At 48.1% G+C, this 21,119-nt stretch overlaps 8 protein-coding genes across 8 annotated transcripts; 5 read left to right on the top strand and 3 right to left on the bottom strand.

The window, feature by feature from the left end:
• Nucleotides 1-81: 81 nt before the first annotated feature.
• Nucleotides 82-641, bottom strand: N7478_010685 (uncharacterized protein; the record flags this gene model as incomplete). Its single annotated transcript, XM_056926899.1, has 2 exons — nt 82-401; nt 479-641. 2 exons carry the CDS (start codon nt 639-641, stop codon nt 82-84), a joined length of 483 nt encoding a protein of 160 aa, XP_056776269.1.
• Nucleotides 642-2,028: 1,387 nt separating this feature from the next.
• N7478_010684 (ankyrin) lies at nt 2,029-2,328 on the bottom strand (the record flags this gene model as incomplete). The annotated part of the gene is made up of 1 exon (XM_056926898.1): nt 2,029-2,328. One exon carries the CDS (start codon nt 2,326-2,328, stop codon nt 2,029-2,031), a length of 300 nt encoding a protein of 99 aa, XP_056776268.1.
• Nucleotides 2,329-2,420: 92 nt separating this feature from the next.
• N7478_010683 (uncharacterized protein) lies at nt 2,421-3,268 on the top strand (the record flags this gene model as incomplete). The annotated part of the gene is made up of 5 exons (XM_056926897.1): nt 2,421-2,441; nt 2,506-2,637; nt 2,700-2,918; nt 2,978-3,097; nt 3,152-3,268. The coding sequence occupies 5 exons, from the start codon at nt 2,421-2,423 to the stop codon at nt 3,266-3,268; spliced, it is 609 nt and encodes a 202-aa protein (XP_056776267.1).
• A 1,773-nt stretch (nt 3,269-5,041) lies between these two features.
• N7478_010682 (uncharacterized protein) lies at nt 5,042-6,430 on the top strand (the record flags this gene model as incomplete). Its single annotated transcript, XM_056926896.1, has 1 exon — nt 5,042-6,430. The coding sequence occupies one exon, from the start codon at nt 5,042-5,044 to the stop codon at nt 6,428-6,430; it is 1,389 nt and encodes a 462-aa protein (XP_056776266.1).
• A 103-nt stretch (nt 6,431-6,533) lies between these two features.
• On the top strand, nt 6,534-7,670 carry N7478_010681 (hAT family dimerization domain-containing protein; the record flags this gene model as incomplete). Its single annotated transcript, XM_056926895.1, has 1 exon — nt 6,534-7,670. The coding sequence occupies one exon, from the start codon at nt 6,534-6,536 to the stop codon at nt 7,668-7,670; it is 1,137 nt and encodes a 378-aa protein (XP_056776265.1).
• Nucleotides 7,671-8,353: 683 nt separating this feature from the next.
• Nucleotides 8,354-12,093, top strand: N7478_010680 (cation-translocating P-type ATPase; the record flags this gene model as incomplete). The annotated part of the gene is made up of 5 exons (XM_056926894.1): nt 8,354-8,444; nt 8,496-10,957; nt 11,025-11,166; nt 11,220-11,391; nt 11,505-12,093. The coding sequence occupies 5 exons, from the start codon at nt 8,354-8,356 to the stop codon at nt 12,091-12,093; spliced, it is 3,456 nt and encodes a 1,151-aa protein (XP_056776264.1).
• A 4,945-nt stretch (nt 12,094-17,038) lies between these two features.
• Nucleotides 17,039-17,752, bottom strand: N7478_010679 (uncharacterized protein; the record flags this gene model as incomplete). The annotated part of the gene is made up of 2 exons (XM_056926893.1): nt 17,039-17,360; nt 17,412-17,752. The coding sequence occupies 2 exons, from the start codon at nt 17,750-17,752 to the stop codon at nt 17,039-17,041; spliced, it is 663 nt and encodes a 220-aa protein (XP_056776263.1).
• Nucleotides 17,753-18,940: 1,188 nt separating this feature from the next.
• N7478_010678 (uncharacterized protein) lies at nt 18,941-19,996 on the top strand (the record flags this gene model as incomplete). Its single annotated transcript, XM_056926892.1, has 2 exons — nt 18,941-18,952; nt 19,013-19,996. 2 exons carry the CDS (start codon nt 18,941-18,943, stop codon nt 19,994-19,996), a joined length of 996 nt encoding a protein of 331 aa, XP_056776262.1.
• Nucleotides 19,997-21,119: the final 1,123 nt, after the last annotated feature.

The following is a 21,119-nucleotide window of genomic DNA, read 5'->3' as shown; positions in this document are numbered from 1 at the left end:
AGGTGGTAATCTTCTCCTGCGGAGTTCGACATCTTCAAAGTCCTCTATGGGCCTTGGAGTAAGTCCCAGGGGCCTAATGTATTAGCAATCAGACGGTTGTGCCGTCGTTACCACAGGGGCCAAAGTCGCCTTTGTAAGGGTAGAATGTATTGCGGTTGTCTGCGTCGCCTTGTTCGGAATATTCGTCGCCTGATCCATTGTCTCGTCACCAGCAGTGCACACACTTCCCACTTGAAAAGAGGAGTCGATCGAGCAGCTCGCGACTTGCCCCTCCTGGTTCTGAAATGAGATTAGCCCCGCCTGATCAACTCGGACGGTGGCAGCTGAATGACCATTTGTGGAGTTTTGGTCGCAGATTGTGACGTTGACGGTACGGGGCTCGTCAGCCGTTGATTGTCCAACTAAAAAAAGAGCTTGATTAGCGATAAAATCAGCGTACTGCTGGTTGAGGCTCCTCACAATAGCAGTTCCTTCCAACTAGGTTGGCGAAGGGTTCGGAAAGACCCAGTGCAATCCAAATTGCCCACAGAATAAATTAAACACTTTCCGTTAACATCGAAAAGATGGAAAGTTGCGGCAAAGACCACTGGCATGCTTCCAGCGAACAAACTAAGGAAGAGGCGCATGGTCGTTTTGGACATGATTTTGAATATTCTCATTGTCTAGAGAAGAAGGGGGATATCCCTGCTTTTATACTACTCCCCGGCTGTGGATAAAAAGCCCAGCAATGTACTCCATACATGGCGATTCCCGAACAAAGGGTCTGTAAGTGCGCTAAGCATGACGAGGCGCGCCGACGCAAAGGGTAGCCATCTATTAATGACTGCAATAGCAGGAGCTCAACAGTGCAATAGCCGCCTAAGCCCTCGAGATATAAGCTACGGAAGAGATTTGTTTTCTTTTCGGGTTATTATTTCTTTTAGTAAAATTTTGCGCGAAAAATTTAATTTGATGCATACAGTTGACTGAGAGGTACTCAACAGCTGATGAAATTTACGAGGCAAGACTTGCGATAGTTGATAAAAAGAGATAATTAAACATCCACGAGATAATCCACAATCGGTTGGCTCTGGAATCTCCGCAGTGAGCGATAGTTCAACATTCATCGTGACAGGGAACTCACCAATCACAGGCTCATGTCCATATAGTTACAGCCAGTGCTGTGTACGAAGCGGTGGTGATAAAAGAGCACGTCACAGAAAACTGGTGACCCAGTGCATGCTGAAACATGAACAAACGTTGGTGAGTTAAGTTGAGCAACTCCATCGCTGATTCAACAGTTACAGCCCGAAGAACTGTTGCCAGACATGTCTCTTGAAAGGACGTTTCACCAAATCACTGGCCTTATTTGACTGCTGGCCAGACTGTCACAGTAGAAGAATCAGTAAAAGGAGTTCAACAGGCCTCACTTACCATAAACAATTCCAGTGACCCGCTCTCCCCCCCTTCTCCCCAAAGTGACAGACAGAAGACTACATGGTGGCAATCTAAAGCAGGCGGTAACAAGACTAATTTAGAGACCTATAAATATGGCCTCCTCCCTCGGTCCTCTGTCGAAATAATTCTCTTACTGCATTGGGCGGATTCCCTCAAGCCGAAACTAAGATGCATTACTGCAGCATACCCATGATAAGTCCCTCCTCTTTGATTCCTTCAAGCTCTTTCCGTTACTAATACTGATAGCGCACACCCAAGCGACTCAGTCACCTTGGCTCTCTTTACCCACTGGGGTGATTCACTTTACTGTGCCCATCCTCGTGCCTGGCAGCCAGACTATGAGTCTACACTGGCCACATACCTTCTGTAAAGATGCATGTGCATATTAGTCCCGTCAAGCTGAGCTGATGATATCACTTCTGGCTAGCTCTTTGATCATGGGAATGCAAGCGAGGCTTCCTGTCAGGTAAATCCCTTGGTTGGCCAATGCTATCGGAAACTGTGCTGAAAACCCAAAGTTACGACCGGCCGGATCTATTCAGATGGGACGTCCCAAGTCAGCACTGCGAAACATATACATCGACCTGCCAGCTACACAGATACCGTAACCGAATCGTCTGCTTCCACGATTCGAAGAGACGATCTTCCCTTGATGGCTTTGATCGCGAGGAGGAGCGCTGTATCCCCGTGGACGCCAACTCTGTTGACATCCAAGTGATGGCTCCGGGCCAGTATTTGCACTGAAATGTGGTCCTCCTTTTCAATGGCGAGATGCAAGGCATCTTTTTGTTCAAGGCGGTCTTCAATGCTGACATCCACGCGTCTATCAGCCAGGAGATGGCTGAGAATGGCATGCTCGGCGTGTTCCACCGCATACATCAGAGCGGACATGCCGGCAATGCATCGGTCGTTGACATTAATTTGTGGATACCGTAAAAGGCTATCAACAATGGGAAAACTGCCTTTCGTCACAGCGATCGACAATGGGCCTCACTGCAGCTCAGGTATCTCTCATGATATTAATTGAAACAACCTTTTTGGGAATCATAATGACGAAGTTAATTTTAGGACCTCATTGTCTCTATAAAAGCATTCAATTTGATTGGAGGAACATCTGTACCGAAGCTGTCTCGGGAGGCCAAGGTGAATGAGCAAGGTTTATGGGACTCCGGGTCTCTTGTGGCGGCAGCATTCACCAAGGTCTGGCCTAATAAACGAACAGTCTTATAAAGCATTAACTATAATCTGACAAAGATTTCCAGTTTGCGGAAGTGCAGCAGACTCTACTTGCCATACTTAGTGGTAAAGGAATGGCTGTTCCAGATCAGTCACAACAAACGCAGCCGACAGTTGCCGAGACCTTGAGAGCCATAGATACCTCGGCCGATTCAAGCGCAATGGAACCGTTACAGAATCAGCCTAAATTTGTCCATATTAATTCCTTTCAAGATGCGGCTAAAGCGGAAGGAGACTATGCCAAGGTGTGCTTGAGCTTCTTAGTGGGATGATTCAATTTCGCTGATCCTTGTCTGTTGTATAGTTGACTACAACCATGAAATCCTTTGCAGACACCCTTGCCGGAAAACTTAAGGAAGTTTGGATGCAGAAGTACATCCAGTTGCTCAGACCAACATTGGAAGAAATGGCAACTCTTTTAGACGTAAGCTATTGAACCAGAAGTGCAAAATATCTGATTTCTAATATATGCGCAAAGAACCTTGGTGCCTACCTAGAGCAGGCTACAAGCTCCGAGTTTGCTGGAAACTGTATCAAACAGCAGCGGGAAATTCTCGAGGCATCCCTGAATCACACAATTCAGACTTGTCGCTAGATCGCGATAGCGAGCCCGTAGATAATGAGTGGCCTTCAATACCGCCGCGTCTCAGATTCCAGCGCTTTTTAGATGTAAAGGTATATAGGAGAAAAATGGATGCGGATCCAGCATCTGACCCAACACTACACCCCAGATCGGAGTACTTGGAGAATATGTCGGTTTGATGGCTCATTTAGAATAGGGACGCAGGAGAGGTGGAGCATAGGGTATCGCAAAGGGAGCAGTATTTGAGTAATACAATAAAAGCGAACTTTTAAAATGACAAGGTATAGAAATGACTATGACCGGTATATTTCTCACTTTGGGACTGAGTTGTTATCTTAATACACACACACAATTCATTAACGCCCGGCGACTGAGCCGAAAGGGCAAACATCGCTAGTCTACTATACATGTCATAATATATACATTGCTGTGTCTCATTGAAGCCCATGCATAGAAACTTGCCGTACGTGTCATTCCCAGCATGCAGTGTCGATTTTCTTAATAGGCGGTAATAAGATCTGTCGCACTGAGTGAACAGCTGAACACTTTTTAAGACATGATTACTCAGCGCATCAAGTTAGATTAAGGGCCCTTTTCACCGTGGCTTCGTCATCGGGTATTTCAAATTTCATACTTCGAAGTGTCGTCCAAGTAGCAGTAGTAGATTCTTTGATTTTCGTCATTATGGCCTTGAGTAATGATCCATTGGCTCTCATCATAAAAATTTATAAAAGCCTTCATCGTATACTCGGTATTCCAGGAGGGTCAAAATTGGACATAATCACTATAGCCGTAGTTCCCTTTGTAGTACTGAATTGGAGTAGTTCGTGATAGCAAGTCCCAAAAATATAACGGACCGGCGGAAGTGAACAAGGCCCGGCTAATAGGGGTCACATAGTAGTAAACAAAGGCATGGTGGGTGAGTGTTGTAACTGAAGTGAATAAACTGACTAATTTCTGCTGCAATGGGTGGAGTTAGACCTCGCCAAACGCGGGTTCGGGGCGGGTTTTCATTTTTCCAACCCGCCCACGGGTTACCCATCGCGGGTTTTGTATTTCAGAAACCCGCCCGTGGGTTTTTGGAAAATCTTCGCGGGTACCCAAATTACCCGTTTGGACCCGTCAAAATACATAAATGATGCATGATATGTGATTAGTCAGACTGTGTATTTTTGGTAATTTATTCTGGTATTGATTTAATATAGGAATTACATTGTACAATCTGACAAGATATACATCTTCCCCAAATAGTTATATATATTGCTTACGTATAATAGCTGCACTACCTTTTGGACCCATTCTCTACCATCCTGTATTTTCAGATGCTACAACCAGATACTACAAGTTTAAGATGGTCCTAGTCGCACAAGCATCCTGCATGTTGGAATTATCACTCGATCGAAATAGGAAAGCCGATTAGACAATGATCAACGCATGCTTGACTTCGTTCACTGTCGCGCGGGTTTTGGGTACCCGTGGGTCGACGCGACCCACAGAACGCGTTGGAAAAAAAAATTTAATGGAAGAGTCCCAATCCAACGCAACAGCATCTCTGATTACACAACACTGCGTTGGATTTGAACACAGCGCCTCGGTTGCGTTGGGATTTTCAGAAAAATGTCGACACTGTTGACTGATCGATCCTTGAGTCCATTAACGTCAATTGAACCGTCTTCCGATTCATTCTTAGACTCTGATTTCCAATCCTCGGTATGCATATTGAGATTCTGTGCCCTCAAAACTCACCCGCCCTGTTCTCGACGCGAGCAAGCATGCTAAACGGCCATGCAGCCTTTCAGGGAACCTCGGCAGAGTAGTATATCTAGTCAACAACCCCCTCCGATTCTCAAACGCGTCGGACCGAACCGCAAAAAGAACTGGATCCTGTACGAATCAGACAACTCGATTGACTTTCTAATATGGTGGGCCAAAACGGAATACGGGCAAGTGCGGAATAGCGAAGGCCGTTCTAGAATCAAGTGGTCGATAGAGTCGCATTATGCCGAAGTTTGGGGACACTTCGACCAAGTTGCGGACATTTTAACTGGCCGACCTAAGGTAATTTGCAGGTCCTGTTTGACTTTGTTAGACCACCCGCAACATAAGAAGCATGGGACAAGCGCAATGGGAAAACATCAGAGATCCAAGGCTTGTCGACAGGGCCAGAAAAGATCTTACCGTCAGACAATCGCAACAAACTCTATCCAGAAGGCCTTCCTGGGAGCTTCATCCAATTGCAAGAGGTTTACTACATTGCAGCTCGAAGAAAGGTTGCTAAAGATGACAGCATGTTTACGATTGCCTTTCCAAACCATTGAGAATCCCGAGTTCCAAGCACTGCTCAACCTGATTTACTCCGGCCCAGGGGAATTAGAAATCCCTTCCGCAAAGACCCTGCGACGTCGCTTGCGTGACTCTGTTGCAGCCCAACAGGAGTCTCAGTTACAAGACCTACCCAAAGATGCGAAAATTTCCCTCGCCCTGGATTGCTGGACTAGTCCCTTTCAGCAAGCGTTTATGGCGATTACCGTATACTTCATCGACAAAGATTGGAACTACCGTGAAATGCTTCTTGGGTTTGAACCTCTACACGGAGCTCACAGTGGAGTTAATCTGAACGAAGTGCTTCTTCAGTTGCTTAAGGACAGACAACTCCTGGATCGTATCTTCAGTGTGACTACAGACAATGCAACAAACAACGAGACCCTCATCCGAGCCCTGCAGGAGTCACTTATATCGAGCGGCGCCATTAGTACAAGGGAATCTATTGTCCGCGTGCCATGTATGGCTCACGTGATTCAGCTTTGCCTCAAGCAACTGCTGGGTCATATTAAAGCCGCTCCAAAGAACAAAGAAGTGAGAAGGTTTTGGTCTGACACACAAGCTGTCTGCCTAAGAGAATCTCTAGAGTATGGTGATGTGGCACATACTCTCGCAAAGGTCTGTTTGACCCCCCCCCCTAAAAAGATCACGGGAGCTTTCGTTAACGTTCGTCTTTTCGTAGATTCGGTCACTTGCTGTCTTTGTGAATGCAAGCCCGCAGCGGAGGGACGCCTTTCTATGTCTTCAATCGGGTGGGACTCGGCTATTCCCCATCCACGACGTGCAGACTCGCTGGAACTCCACCTTTTTAATGCTTCGAAGAGCGCGCCGGCTCAGGAGCACCATCGATAAATACTGCCGAGACCATGAATATAACCAATTCAAAATCACAAATGTCGAGTGGCGCCAAATTGACTACCTGGTCCATCTAACAAGGCCATTCTTCAAGTTTACCATGGCTCTGATGAAGACCAAAGACGTGACTATCCATAGTGTGTTCCTTGTGTATAGGAAGCTTCTGGAACACATCGAACGCTCAAACCGGAAGCTGAGAAAGAAAACGACACCCTGGAAAAAAAATATGTACGGCGCCATGCTCATGGCAAAGCAAAAGCTGAGGGATTATTACGAGAAGACTTATCGTGACCACGGATTTCTCTACGGTACGGCAGCTTTACTTGCTCCTCAGTATAAGCTTTGTGCGTTTGACGACACAGAGTTTTCACAGTACATTGGCGAGACTGCAAAGAGATATTGTGAATACCTGCGATCATCTTTCGCACAGTATCAACAGAAAAACCCAGAGATGATCTTCCGTGCCGTACAGCGCCCTTCTTTACAGGCTTCCGAGTTAGAACGGTTGCTTGAACCAGCACATGCGGTAGAAACAAGCGAGGGAGTCGGGTATGATGAGGTTGATCGTTATCTTCAAGAGTGTAAGTACATCCAACTCACTCGACTTGAAAGGCCACTGATTTTGCCAGCAACTACGTCAATACCACCGCGTGTATACTGGAGGGAAAACGAGAGTAAATTTCCCGTGCTTTCGCGGTTAGCTCGTGATTTGCTCTCAGTTCCAGCCACTGGAGCAGGAGTTGAAAGGCTCTTCAATAGTGCCCGGGATATTTGTCACTATCGCCGGGGATCCCTGAATGAGACTACGATACAAGACTTGATGATGTATATGTGCTCTGAGAAATTCACCCTGGAGGGCCAGCAATCGAGTCTGCTGGATCATAGGAGGGCGGAAGGGGAGGACCAGGAGAATCTTGAAGAGAATGAGGCAAACAAGGAGGCCGAGGACGATAATGCAGCTATTAGCGATATAGACGAGGGTGATCTTGTCGAAGATACGGATACAAGCCTCACTGTTGAGAGTGCTCTGGGACTTCAAAGCACCGTTCCACAGGAGCTTCCGTCTCAAGATCGATTGCAAGATGCGACAATGATAGTTATGGATCCGGAGCAAGAGAGCGACGATGAAGATTCGCTGCCACCTCCAGCTACCAGTCTAGGAGAGAGATCTCAAAAAAGATCATCAGGGAGGATGACAGTGCCTTCAAGCCGACTTCAAGGCTATGAGTTGTATTAGCTATTCTGCTCAGGGCTAAATATCAATAACATATCCTTACATAGCCACCTTTCTCAAACCTAGAGCCGTTTCATTAGTACCAGGGTAGATTTGATTGATGCTTGAGGCTCTTCGGAAAAGTGGAGGTTGCAAAGAGTCTACTCTTACCGGGCAATACGTTGTTTCAAACGAAGGATTCAGCATAACTTTGTGCTGGCTGACAAACCCTTCCCTTTTGGGAGGCATGGGTAATTTGGGTACCCGTATGGGTCGCGGGTTGGGTTTTCAAAAAACAAACCCGCCCACGGGTCTGCTGACTAAGACCCGCCCCGACCCGTGGGGCGGGTTTTCGTGGGCGGGTTTGGGTTTTGGGGCGGGTTTGGCGAGGTCTAGGTGGAGTCAATGGTGAACGCTACTCGTCCCGATTCAAAGAGCAGATTAATGAGGATGCAGAGAATCTTTGCTAACTAGGTGATTAACGGTTAGTTAGGTGTCGCTGTTGGTCATTATGAGGTCAGCACTCCGCATTATTTTTCCTTCACTGCAGATGACAAATCTAATACCGACGTAACCCACTACCGACCTTGATACCCTACCAAATATATAAAGTCAGAACCAAATTATTTTTACCTTAGGACGCTATCCAAAAAGTAAGTAGCTATCAAATCGATTACGGTGCTTGAACAGTCGCGCCCCAAATTGGAATGACCGACTCCAATACTTATCTGGAGTCCGTGCCCGGTACGCGGTCTCGTGACAATCCGGTAGAGTCAGAGTGCACCCCTCAAAAATTCAGTAGGTATGGCAGATACACATATGTTCCTCCATCCTCTCACATATCGGTAGGTAGAAACAATTCCGGCGATGATGGTGGTGTCCTCCAACCGGGACCCAGCGGGGAGTCCGACTTCGAAGTGGCGAACAAGAAGTTTGCCTTCTCGGTCGACCAGCTGAACAAACTCCTAAGCCCCAAGAATTTCGGCGCCTTGGGCGCTTTTGGTGGGTTGTATGGGCTTGAAAAAGGTCTCCGAACCGACGTGCGGAGCGGCTTGAGCATTGATGAGACCGTATTGGATGACGCAACGAATTTTGACCGGGTGGTTGCACGGTCCTTCGTGCCACCGACTAATGCCAGTCTGGACGAATCGGCAATGAATCAGCTACAAGACCGATTTGCAGATCGGCGGCGTGTGTTTGGAATTAACAAGCTTCCCGAGAAGAAGCTCAAAACTATTTGGGAGCTCGTCTGGATCGCGTACAATGACAGGGTGCTGATTCTTCTATCAATTGCCGCTGCTGTGTCCCTTGCCGTTGGTATTCCGCAATCTGTTCGAGGGACAGGCGTGGAATGGGTGGAGGGAGCAGCGATCATTGTTGCCATCGTTGTTGTCGTTACCGTCGGTGCGGCGAATGATTGGCAGAAAGAACGGCAATTCGCGAAGCTTAACCAGAAGAAAGAGGATCGATATGTCGAGGTGATTCGATCGGGCAAGAGGGCGGAGGTGTCGGCCTATGATATTATGGTCGGGGACGTGATGTGCCTGGAACCGGGCGATATAATCCCAGCAGATGGGATCCTGATTGGCGGACAGGGCGTCAAATGTGACGAGTCGTCGGTAACAGGCGAGTCAGACCTCCTTCGGAAAACCCCTGGCGACAAAGCCTACAGGGCTGTTGAGCAGAACAACGACCCGAAGAAGATGGATCCATTCATCATGTCGGGTTCTAAGATTGAAGAGGGTATGGGGACTTTTCTGGTCACTGCTACCGGTGTCCACTCGACCTACGGCCGAACCATGATGTCTCTCCAGGATGAGGGCGAGACTACCCCGCTACAAGTCAAGCTAAACGTGCTGGCAGATTATATTGCTAAGGTCGGCCTTACCTCAGGCCTGACACTGTTCATAGTGCTATTCATCAAGTTTCTAGTCCACCTCAAGGACATTCAAGGCGGTGCGGAGGCCAAAGGCCAGGCTTTTCTGCGGATTTTTATTGTGGCCGTCACCGTCGTCGTTGTAGCAGTGCCCGAGGGGCTGCCATTGGCGGTCACCCTCACTCTCGCCTTTGCAACAACAAGGATGATCAAGGACAACAACCTCGTGCGCTTGCTCCGAGCATGTGAGACCATGGGAAATGCCACGACCATTTGCTCCGACAAAACCGGCACACTCACCGAGAACAAGATGAGTGTCGTGGCTGCGACTCTAGGCACCACGTCACGATTTGGAGAGCAACCTTCTTCGAACGATGCGGCCAGCGCACCAGATCCCGGGACTCTTTCAGCCTCTAATTTTATTTCCTCGCTTGCACCATCGATCAAAAACCATTTGCTCCAATCAATCGTTCTCAACTCAACTGCGTTTGAGGGTGAACGTGACGGAGTGACGACGTTTATTGGATCGAAGACGGAGACGGCGTTGCTGTCATTCGCGCGAGAACAACTCGGGCTTGGGCCAGTGAGCGAGGAGAGAGCAAACGCGAAGATCGTGCAGGTTTTCCCGTTCGCCTCAAGTCGCAAATGCATGGCGGTGGTTGTTTCGATGGATAATGGAAAGTATCGGATGCTGGTCAAAGGTGCTGCAGAGATCTTACTCCGCCAATCGACACAGATCGTGCAAGATGCAACCAATGGTCTGGCGGAGGCACCGCTCTCCGAGGACAATAGGCCCGCGCTAGATACCATTATCACGAACTACGCGTCTCGCTCTCTGAGGTGTATTGCGCTTGTGCATCGAGACTTTGAAAAATGGCCGCCACATGGGACACCGACGCACGAAAATGACGGCGAAATGGCATACTTTGAGCCAGTATTCAAGGACATGACGATGTTAGGCATCTTCGGAATCCAGGACCCCGTCCGTGAAGGAGTCCCCGACGCGGTCCGCCAGTGTCAGCGCGCCGGAGTTTGTGTCAGGATGGTGACCGGCGACAATATTAGCACAGCGAAAGCCATCGCCCAGCAATGCGGCATCTACACGCCTGGTGGTATCACCATCGAAGGGCCTGAATTCCGCCAGTTGAACCATGGTCGTATAAACGAGCTCATCCCAAATCTGCAGGTTATCGCGCGGTCAAGTCCAGACGACAAGAAGATTTTGGTCGGCCAGCTCAAGGAACTTGGCGACACAGTCGCCGTGACTGGGGATGGGACGAACGACGCGCAGGCACTTAAGACTGCTGATGTAGGTTTTGCAATGGGCGTAACAGGCACTGAAGTTGCGAAGGAGGCATCAGATATTATCATAATGGACGACAATTTTGCATCAATTGTCAAGGCGATAGCGTGGGGACGCACAGTTAATGACGCCGTCAAAAAATTCCTCCAGGCAAGATTACCAGAACCCGCTCCAAGACCAGAAACTGATTACAATTTAGTTCCAAATAACCGTTAACATCGCTGCTGTCGTTCTCACCTTTGTTTCGGCTGTTGCCAGTAATGACGAGGCTTCTGTCCTCAGCGCAGTGCAGCTGTTGTGGGTCAACCTCATCATGGACACTTTCGCCGCTCTTGCACTTGGTATTATTTCCCCATATTTTGGACTCTTTCATGGTTCCTAATATTTTCTATAGCGACGGACCCACCTTCAGCATACGTTCTCGAGCGCAAACCTGATCCCAAATCTGCGCCGCTAATCACCTTGACAATGTGGAAGATGATCGTTGGCCAGGCCATCTATCAACTAGCTGTGACACTCGTCCTGCACTTTAATGGCCAATTCCTCTTCCTAAGGTGGGATAGCAGGTATATGCAAACAGTGGTGTTCAATACTTTCGTATTCATGCAGATATTCAACCAGTACAAGCAAGTAGTGCCGTTCCCTCCTGGTAGAACCACTTACTGACTGATACCTGCAGCTGCCGCCGGACTGACAACCGTCTAAATATTATGGAGGGCATCCTAAGCAACAGATGGTTCATCGGCATTCAGGTCATCATCATCGGCGGCCAGATCATGATCATCTTCCTCGGCGGCAAAGCCTTTTCCGTGCAGTCTCTTGACCAGCCCTCCCAGTGGGCAGTGAGTTTGTTGCTTGGAGCTCTTACGGTACCGATAGGGGTAATAATTCGTCTGATCCCGGATAAAGTTATCTTCAAGGTTATTACGTATATTTGGCCCCGTGCAAAGGGTCCTGTGCGGGATCTTTCCGGGGAAAGGCGCCACTACGAGTGGGATCTGGCACTGGAGGGAGTTCGTGACCAGCCGGCGTTCATGAAGAAGGTCCGTGGAGGGCGACTAAGGCATATAATACACAAGCACCCCCAAGTTTTCTTCCAGTCCCACGGCAGCTCACAACTCCCATATCCTTCTACGTTGCCCACAACAATTAAAGACACGGCGGCCAGTGGTCACGTCATGGATCGATGTTCGACCTCTCCGCCTGCATCTGAGCGGACACCTTTAATTCGTGGCAATGGGACCAGACAGAGCCCATCGCAGGTGTAGGCACCACACTATAAGCATCTATTTTTCGCCGTCTATTTGATAATCTATGTTTGGCGTATTCCTATGTGGATGTACAAACCTATCGCTATTTTTGTCTTCGAACGGCGATCACGGATTTGTCGACTACTCTTATGTACATTATTAAGGAATACTCAGCTTGGCGCCGCATATCCCGCCAGTGAGTCGAACTGACGAGGGACCCGCTGACTGCTCCCGCCATTCTTTTGGTCGAGTGCGTCGTGGGGATGCGGACTGCGTTTTTCCCGACCCAACCTTTATCTAAGGCGGACCTATGTTCAAGCCCGACAGCCCCTTAAACTAAAAAGAATGACACTTTCAGAGTGGTTCAAAATCATCAAAGATGATGCGTATTATCATATACTAAACAGGTGTTTGCTCCTTAGTTCTAACGAATGGGCCCCCCTTCCAATAAATCTAAAGGGGCTTCTGGCTATTCACTGGCGTGCTAGGCATGCCAAGGTACATCTTGAGTGAGCGTGGTTAGTTCCAGCCTGTTTGATTATTTTGCATACCTAGGGGCTCCGCAGGAATAGCTTGAGTGAGACATGGGTTATTAACCAAAATATCATCACGAGAACACTTCGAACCGATAACATATCAATATAGTACTGCACTACCTACCGAATAAGCAAGCTACATGCCCTTCTTTCTACTCCTCCACCGTAGTACTTCCCCTTTAAGATGCCACCGATCCGCGGATTAAATGAGACTTGCCCTATCCAAGGTGGCCACATAGCGATACACCTCCGCATTTTCCTAAGTGATGTAGTGAGCACGGAGATTGTCGTGACGCGAGAAACTTCGCCGACATCCAGATACCCAGCAAACACGAGGTCTATCCCCCAGGTGACCGAGCAGGTGACGTTAAGCCCTTTCCCGGTGTTGGAAGCGCACACTGTAACCTGCAATACTACAGTAAAGCTTCTACTGTGAGGTACCTGACTGAAAACCCTCGAGGTTAGAGTCCGAATTGTTGGCGATGGAGTTGAGCGCTTCTCGAGTGTAACTCGGCCACCCCAGTATCCTTCCTTGTATCAACTCAACAAGCTGGCTCAGGCGGAGAAATGCTGCTGTGCGTGTTGTGATCTGCACCCGCCCGGTAGAACTTTCATAGCCCACCAAGCCATCCGAGTCCTCCAGCTCTTACATTCTAAGAAATATCTCGTCCGAAATTGATTGAGGGATGTTTTGTTTTTTTTCCGAGCCAGCGGCGAGACAGCTGCGAGACAGCGTCTTCATCGAGCTTTTCCAGATGGTAGTGGCGTCGCTTCTTGTATAGATTCCACTTAATGCACTGGCATCGTAAACGACCGCGATATTGTTGCCCTTGTTATGTCGGTTGCGGTATGGTCTCCCTTCGGGCTATATTTAGTGTTGTAGTTCATTGGTATTAATTGTTATTTTTGTTCAGAGGGAAACATTAGGCTATATATATACAACTAGAAGAACCAAGTTGATCGGAAATCAACTTGGTTCTTCGTATAGATATCTCGGGATTAATTCCGATGGTTCGGCTTGGTTCCTGATCTGCACCAGCCTTATATCACAAAATTTAGCCTTCTTTCCCCTCTTTCTATAAACCAATTAAGGTTCATGTAGTCGACTCCACCTACTTTCTCAATTTGTGGCAGTGATCGATACAGTAAGATCCGCAAAGCCGGCTTGCAAATATCTTGGAGATGGGACTATTGCTAACCCTAAACTAGAGCTCTGTCTTCTCTGAAGGCATGGTGCCAATCTCATCTGGAAACAGACCCACTTTCATATTTCCTATGGCGGAACCGCATGTGGAATCAGTAATGTCGATCACATCCAATACCTCGTCTTCCATCGCATGTCTTCGCCTTTACATTTAGCACTCACAAGATCGCTATTAATTGGCCAATATATCGCTACTTACTGCTTGCGCATTACCATGGTAGGATGGTAGGTCTTATCGCCCGGTCATGTTCCCGGCTGCGCCTTCTCGCGGATTTTTCCTGTCTTGGAATCTGCACCCTTATCTACCGATTCTTTCATCTAAACAGCACCTCTTTTCTCTTAGAGCGGGGCATCCTTACGCTTAGTACACAGAAGGAAAGCCATTCTATCCCACTCATACCTCCCATGCATATTGGAAGGGCGTTCAGCTGACAAGAGCGAGCTTCGTACACTCAATGGGCATAGAGTCCGCGGTCACGAAAACCAACCTTCATATCTCAAGCTACGGATTATCGGTCATTTCAGAGCTCCGAGGACTGCGTCTAGTTATGCAGCCATGTTGAACGACTTCTTCGCTGGCAAGGGTTGCACTCACGTCTGTTTTCATATGTATCAGCTACTTTCGGCATTGACAAGAGTATCTCCACTCATGCTGACCTATCCTTATTCCTCCTCTCTGGGTGCTAATATTGCCTATAGTGCGACTGGTTACCGACGCGCTTCCCACACACCCACTTCATGCGTGTATCATCTTAACATACCCTTCGACGCCTGCTCTGAATACTTAGTCCCAATCGCACTACGAATCTACTATAAGAAGCGCATTACCCACATTACCCAAAAGGTGGCTTTTTATCGCGTCAGCCCCGCCTACATTTATATTCGTGTGGCTAACTATCGTTCCAGCAGGCTTCTCACGTCGATCGAAAGATTTGTTACCTAGTCCCTGCTCATTCCATCGGTAATGCCGTCGTCTCTCATCAAAAGTTTGGTTTTAAGCAGCATTAGACGCGAGGCCTGCTGCAGTCAGGCTCTGGAGGTTAACAGTGGACGGCTAGCGTGGCTCCCTGTCTCACCTCACCGATGTCAACACCCACGCGAAATGAACAGTTTATGACAAGACCTACCGTTGGGTCCGCATTATGCATTCCGATGGCTGATCTCCATTTTCATTGGACAAGGCCACTTTGCATCACCGTCTTCCGCGTCGGCATCTGGGGAGATGCTGAAGGGACGTGCTCTTGGCACGCTGTGAGCTAAGCCTGTTCAATGTGGGCTTCACATTTATCTAGAGGCAGAGCTAGTCAAGAGTACTACTTATAAACCTGTGGTGGCCATCTCGCTGTCGGCATGGCCACTTATGATGCGTCTGCGGTATGATTGATTGTCGGTTTGAAGGGGTGATACCCGATAATACATACTCCGAGAGGATCAAGTTGATTGCAAGTTGACTCTACATATGGAGATCTGAGGAGCCATCTCCAATGATGCGGCTCCGTTCCGGCACCGGCATCAAATCACGATATCGTTTCCACGTGGCTGTGTGGGCTTTCTGATGGGCCGACTTATGAAGCAACTTCGAACATAAAGACAGTGCCAACCTTTCCAGTGCCTTGTGAATGTTCAAGACGGCATACGTCGACGGAAGCAGACTTGGGTCGCTGTTCTTTAAATGGTCCGACGCGCCGCTGACTACTTGCCGCAGCTAACTTCGCGTGACGTCATTTCCCAAACATTTCTCCGCTGGGCTTCTTCGCGATGAGTTCATCTCACAAGTGAGCATCGATACACGAGCGTTGGATTTCCACGAAAATTTAATCGTTCTACTTTGCGCTTTTTACGACGGCTAGCTCTTCTTTGCATTCTCTTCTCGCTGGGGCTACACCAGCTCACGCTGTTGAGCGGGAATCCGTGTCAGACAAATAGAAAGGAGGCCAGCGGGAGCTCCAATGGTCCGAGCAGTGCTCTAGGGAGGGCAACTTGGGTCTTTACCCAATTCAAGCTAATTGTGCAATCAGACTTGCAACAAATTTTGAGAGCGCTGCGTTGACATGGATGCGACGTTCAACAGTGGGATCAGCAGCAAGGTCAATCGAAAACTTCACTTCATGAGAGGTCTTCATACATGATGGGGGCATATTGCCGCAGCATAGCAAATTATGTGCTTTCACCGCGTCCCTAAAGCGTAAAGTTAACTAGTTCGACTTCAATTGGGGTAGCTCCCAAGCGCAGCTCGCCCTGATGGGGCTTTAGCGGTGTGGTATTCGAAGTTACCTACTCGCTTAGCTTTTTCGTTCAGAACGAAAAGGTTGGGCTCTACCAGATACCAATACACTACCGCGCAATGGTATTGTTGGCACGGGCGCTGCCGGGTGGGCTCTTGTGGGATTTTCTGGAGGATTGGCATTCAACGCGACCACAAAGCTTGAAGTCACGGTCTTGACATTACAGGCTTCTCAAATGGATATCTTACCATGCTGGGGGCTTTTATCAATCAGACATTACTTGTCTACCTCGATCTAAATGGGCCGGTGATGGTTTCACTGCAGCGAATAACGGTCGGAGTAGAGGCCAGGCAAGGAAGTCGTTCCCCTGCTCATGGCGGGTGATTCTACTATGAGTGATGCACGATTTTCCTATGTGCGTCTACGGGGGAACCCATTGCCACACAGTCCCATTCTGGCTTCCTTGCGAGAGGCGTCCTTATATGGCCAGGCGGCTCTCAGTGCATGTTATGCCACAACAAGAAATTATTGGGGAAATCGCCTGCCCTTTTCCGAGGTAAAATGGAACATCTATTGGTACATTTGCCATCATCGCACACGAGATCCTTCGCCGTCTGGTTTCTGATCAAGATCATTCAAGCCGACAGGACAGGGCCACCCTCAAACGCCAGGAATAAGGGTTGCTTGCGCAGAATGACACTGTTTCCTCACAACTGGATAAAATTCGATGTGCGAAATTGTACACTGAAAGCGAGTCGGCACGTATTGCTCTCTATTGACTTATACGCCTACAGTACACCGGCGGGAATGGCTGGCTCAACTCCTCGATGTTCGGGCTAAAGTATCCTCAAGTCTAGACAAATGGGAAAGCAGATGCTAGAATAGCCTGGGGGCACGGAGGTTTCACTTTTTTGACACTGAGAATACAATTGGTCTTTGCTTTCCGCTTCAGCTCGGAGCTTCTGATCGATTCTCGGGTCGCCTTCCATTAGGCCAAATCAAATCCCCTCCCATTCAAAGCCACCCATTTGATTTTCGAAGATTCGAAATCTAGGTGATCGGCGGAGTGGCGTAGATGGGCATCCCTCTCTGACCAGTCTAGCAGATCTGCGGGGCAATGCCTGAGGTCTCTCTTGTTGCACCGCACCCGCCTGCAAAATGTGCACCGGGGTGAATCTATATACAGAGGGGTAGGAATCCGCTGACGGAATATCGCATGGGGCAACTTCGGTGACACTCCAGCTTCTGGCTGCATTAATGCTCATTCGAATCTGCGATGGCCACCCGCGTAACAGGGCGTCTTGAGGCTCTTCACTTCGGCTGCATCTCTTTAGTAACCAGTTTTTCGAGAGACGCATTCATTACACTTACCAGGCGCAGCATGACTTGTGCATCTTAGGTCTGCATTGCTTCAACCACTCCTCCATACAACCCAAGTGTGACAATGCTTGGCCGCGTCGACACTGCAGAATTACGTTTTCGTCGGTAGGATTCCCATTCTCGGCGAGACAAAATATGCAGTATATGTCATCGACGTCCGTGCCGATTTCCAGACGGCGGACCTTAACGCCCTGCCTGCCCGGCTGTGTGTTGGAGGTCAAGGTCGAGGCGGCGCTCTCAAGAGGATCAGTGGGGTTATTCAACTCGTGATGATCCACCGGATCCGCAGAAACTCTCCCGCTTCGATTTTCGTACGACACCTGGTCGGCCATGTCTTCGCCATTGAGCTCTTACATAGAAGTGGTGCTTGCGTGGGCCAGCTGTGATTCTGCCTGCGCACGGCTGTTGATAAAAATCTCGCCAGGCCGCTCATCAAGGTTTTTTCCGCGATCCCAAACACGAAGAGAACTGACAAAGATCTTGCGCCGCGTCAAATGTTTTGGAACAGGATCATCAGGCCGGAGTAACTGGTATGGTTCGAGGAGACGTTCTTGCCCCGGCTTTATAGATGGTCTCCCAATGGCTTATCGCTACCGGGTCGTAGGCAAAAGACTGGCTACATTCACAAATTCTACTAGTCAACCCACCTACATTCCTCACTCAGCAACATCTTATAAGTCTGCCTTCAGATGACAGCGGTAGATGATCTCCTTGGCCGTTTGGGGCAAACAATTTGATTACTGCATAGGGAGTCTGCTTTGATGGGGGCTGGCTAAGCGTGAAAGATCGCCGTCAACTTGAATCTGCTTCAACTAATGAAGCCTTGACTCCCTGGAAGAATAACCCAGCGGGTAAATTTGGGTCATAATTGAGCGTTGCCGATCCTGGGATCTTCAAAGGGGGTTCTGGGAACTCAGTCGCTCCTGGGAAGCAAGTGAACGTTCCCCGAACTGCTTCGATGTTTAGAATTATGCTACTTTGTGGCATGGATGAGTGACGCAGCACGTCACTAATGGCGCATCCTAGTGAGTCCTAGTCGACGCTATGCTCGTGGACATTCGCACGTCCGTTCATCAACATTTAAAGTGCGGTTCTTCCCTTAGTCACGAGCTTCCTTCTTGCCAAGCCTGCATCAGGCGTGGTAAAGGTAGCATCTGTTACTATCTAGCGAATGTGAACCAGAGCCCATCCTGCGAGCCGTGCCGTATCGCCAAACAACGATGCAGTATTCGATCACGCATGTGCAAAGGCTTTCTTGGAGGAATGTCCCAAGAGACTCGCATTCGTAAGACAAGCCGCCGAAGCTTACAAGCGCCATCAATTGGGCTGGCACCGTCAGATCAAAACAAACAGGTCAGTAGCTCAAAGCATGCGGCAACTTGAACTTGGCTGATGCTCATGGCCCTTGAAAAACGGTTCCCCTTACGGAATTGAATGAAAACCAAGCCTTTGATGTTGATTCTCGCTCTCCTGAACATTCGTCTGCTGCAAGCCCTCCCGCTACCATGGCATATTCCAGGATGAAGCTCTCGGTGAGTAGACCCCATGCACATTTGTAGTGCCAATCAAATGTTTCTGATTTATGCAAACAGGCATTCCTGCCATCTCCGTTGGAAATTCCACTTGTTGATCCCATCTTCGCACGAGAAGAATCACCTCCGACTTTCCATCAACTTCTGTTGGTGTTGAACTACATCTTCATCTCTGCCATGCTTCCTGAAGATGATGCGACCATGTGGCGAATCATCTATCGTCATTCAGCTGACTGGGAAAGAGAGTTTGTCCTGCAGTATGATGGACTCTTATCGTGGTTGATCAGTACGCGGGATGCTTTGACCGATTCCCGTTGCTTGCAGACGGTGTCTCTAGATGACCTAGAGTTGCAGGCGCGGTGGATACTTTTCATGCTTGGGACAAAAGCGCTGCCTGGCTCGAGCTTTCTACAAGAATACTTCCAAACCAAAAGGTATCCGTATCGGTCATTTGGCGCGAGAGCAAGCATCGCATTAGTCTGTCTTGCCTTTACGGGATTGCAACCGAGAGACCTCAAAGACTATGAGTCCAAAGACATCTGGCCGAATGGTGAGCCTTTCTACACGCTGATGGCTTCCAGACTGAGCCAATCGCCATTATTCAAAGGCAGCATTTGCGTTGATAAAATGAAGACCATGGTGCTCAGACTTCACCAGGCCTTTCATTTGGAGGAAGAACGTGTGGCCTTTACGATGCCCCAGGAAATCTACTACGACAAGAATACCAGCACATATGAGTATTTCCGGCGGGCCTTTCTCTCGTTGGACCCAAGATTGCTACCAAAAGTGTGCCAACTACTGCAGCCGTCGGGACTGACTGTAGAGTACAGTGCATACAATTTGGCTAGCATCTGTGCCACGGCCTTTCAGAGAGCCCCGTCAGTGGACACCCTCGAGGCCACACTTGCAAATATACCAGATATTTTGCAGTCACAAGCAGATAGAGCGGTAGTGATTGAAATGTTCCACGTGAGGCTATTCCAGCAATTGAAGCAACCAGTCTACGGTCAGTCATCATATCATTCAGGTCTTGATCAAAGCTGATTCTCGTTTGTATGCAGGCTCCTCGTCACGAATCTTGGTATTTCAAGTTTCTTCCCTGTGGGGAGTTGATAGTTGTGCGCTGCCAATAAATACTTAATACAGTTGAAATAAAGATTTTTTTTGTAATCAAGTCCGCCGTTCGTATGGCTTTTTCCAATAGTGCTATTATTTCTAGCTAAGTGAGTGGATGTAATGGGGGGTAATAAAACTATTAAGATAAATTCTAAGCTTATGATAAAATAGATCCTCTAGTGACTACATTTTACATTCGCCCCCCCCCCCCCCATACTAATCTGCGTAAATCGTGTTTGATATGTAGGTGAAAAGCCACTACGACGTCACTATCAAGAAGTATTTACCAATAGGCTTATATCTTATAGCACTAAATATTATTGATCATATAGTATGTACTACAAGGAAGACTTCTTCTATGCTGTTTGATCCGTGAGCGGAAGACATATGGTAGTCTATCTTGTTTCAATAAGCTAGGCTGACAAGGTCTAGGTAAGGATCAGTATTATTTGGATCTGAAATAGTCAGCCACTGTATTCTTTCTATACAAAACAGAACCTACCTCTAGTGTAATGTCCTAAGTCTTCTATAGAGTGCTTAGTATTGTAACTACTAGTAGGATCGCAAATAAGGCTAATACGTAGAAAGAAATGATTTGAAGGCGAGTTTGGGCTTGAGTTGCTTGACTAAGAAGCTACAGATATTATGTTGTCACTATTAAGTAGTTAACGGTGAGAACGAACAGATACACCGGGTGAGCTGCAGTCGGGCGAAAGGCTCTAACGACGGAGCTTACTATCTTTACCAGGCTGGAGATCACGGTGTATAATGTATATGTTCTAAGTAGGGTAAATAGGGTAAATGGGTTCTCGTATTGTTGGAAATGGACCCGGAGAAACTAGAGAGTTAGCCTATTGCACCAAATTGGTGACTCCTAGATATACCACTTGTTCGGTAAGAAAAGCCGATATTATCTATAATAGTGTTTGACACCAGATTGTATGGATCCTACCCTAGTGAAGACCGGAAAGTATAACAAAGGAAATACTAGAGGTAATTGATAAAGTAAGGTTGAGGTGGTAGAAATGCTAGGGCCGTTGGAAACGAACTA

Source organism: Penicillium angulare (assembly GCF_028827245.1).
Source record: "Penicillium angulare strain IBT 27051 chromosome Unknown utg000007l_segment0_segment0, whole genome shotgun sequence".
Classification (NCBI taxonomy): domain Eukaryota; kingdom Fungi; phylum Ascomycota; class Eurotiomycetes; order Eurotiales; family Aspergillaceae; genus Penicillium; species Penicillium angulare.
This window is presented reverse-complemented; position numbering and strand designations above follow the sequence as displayed.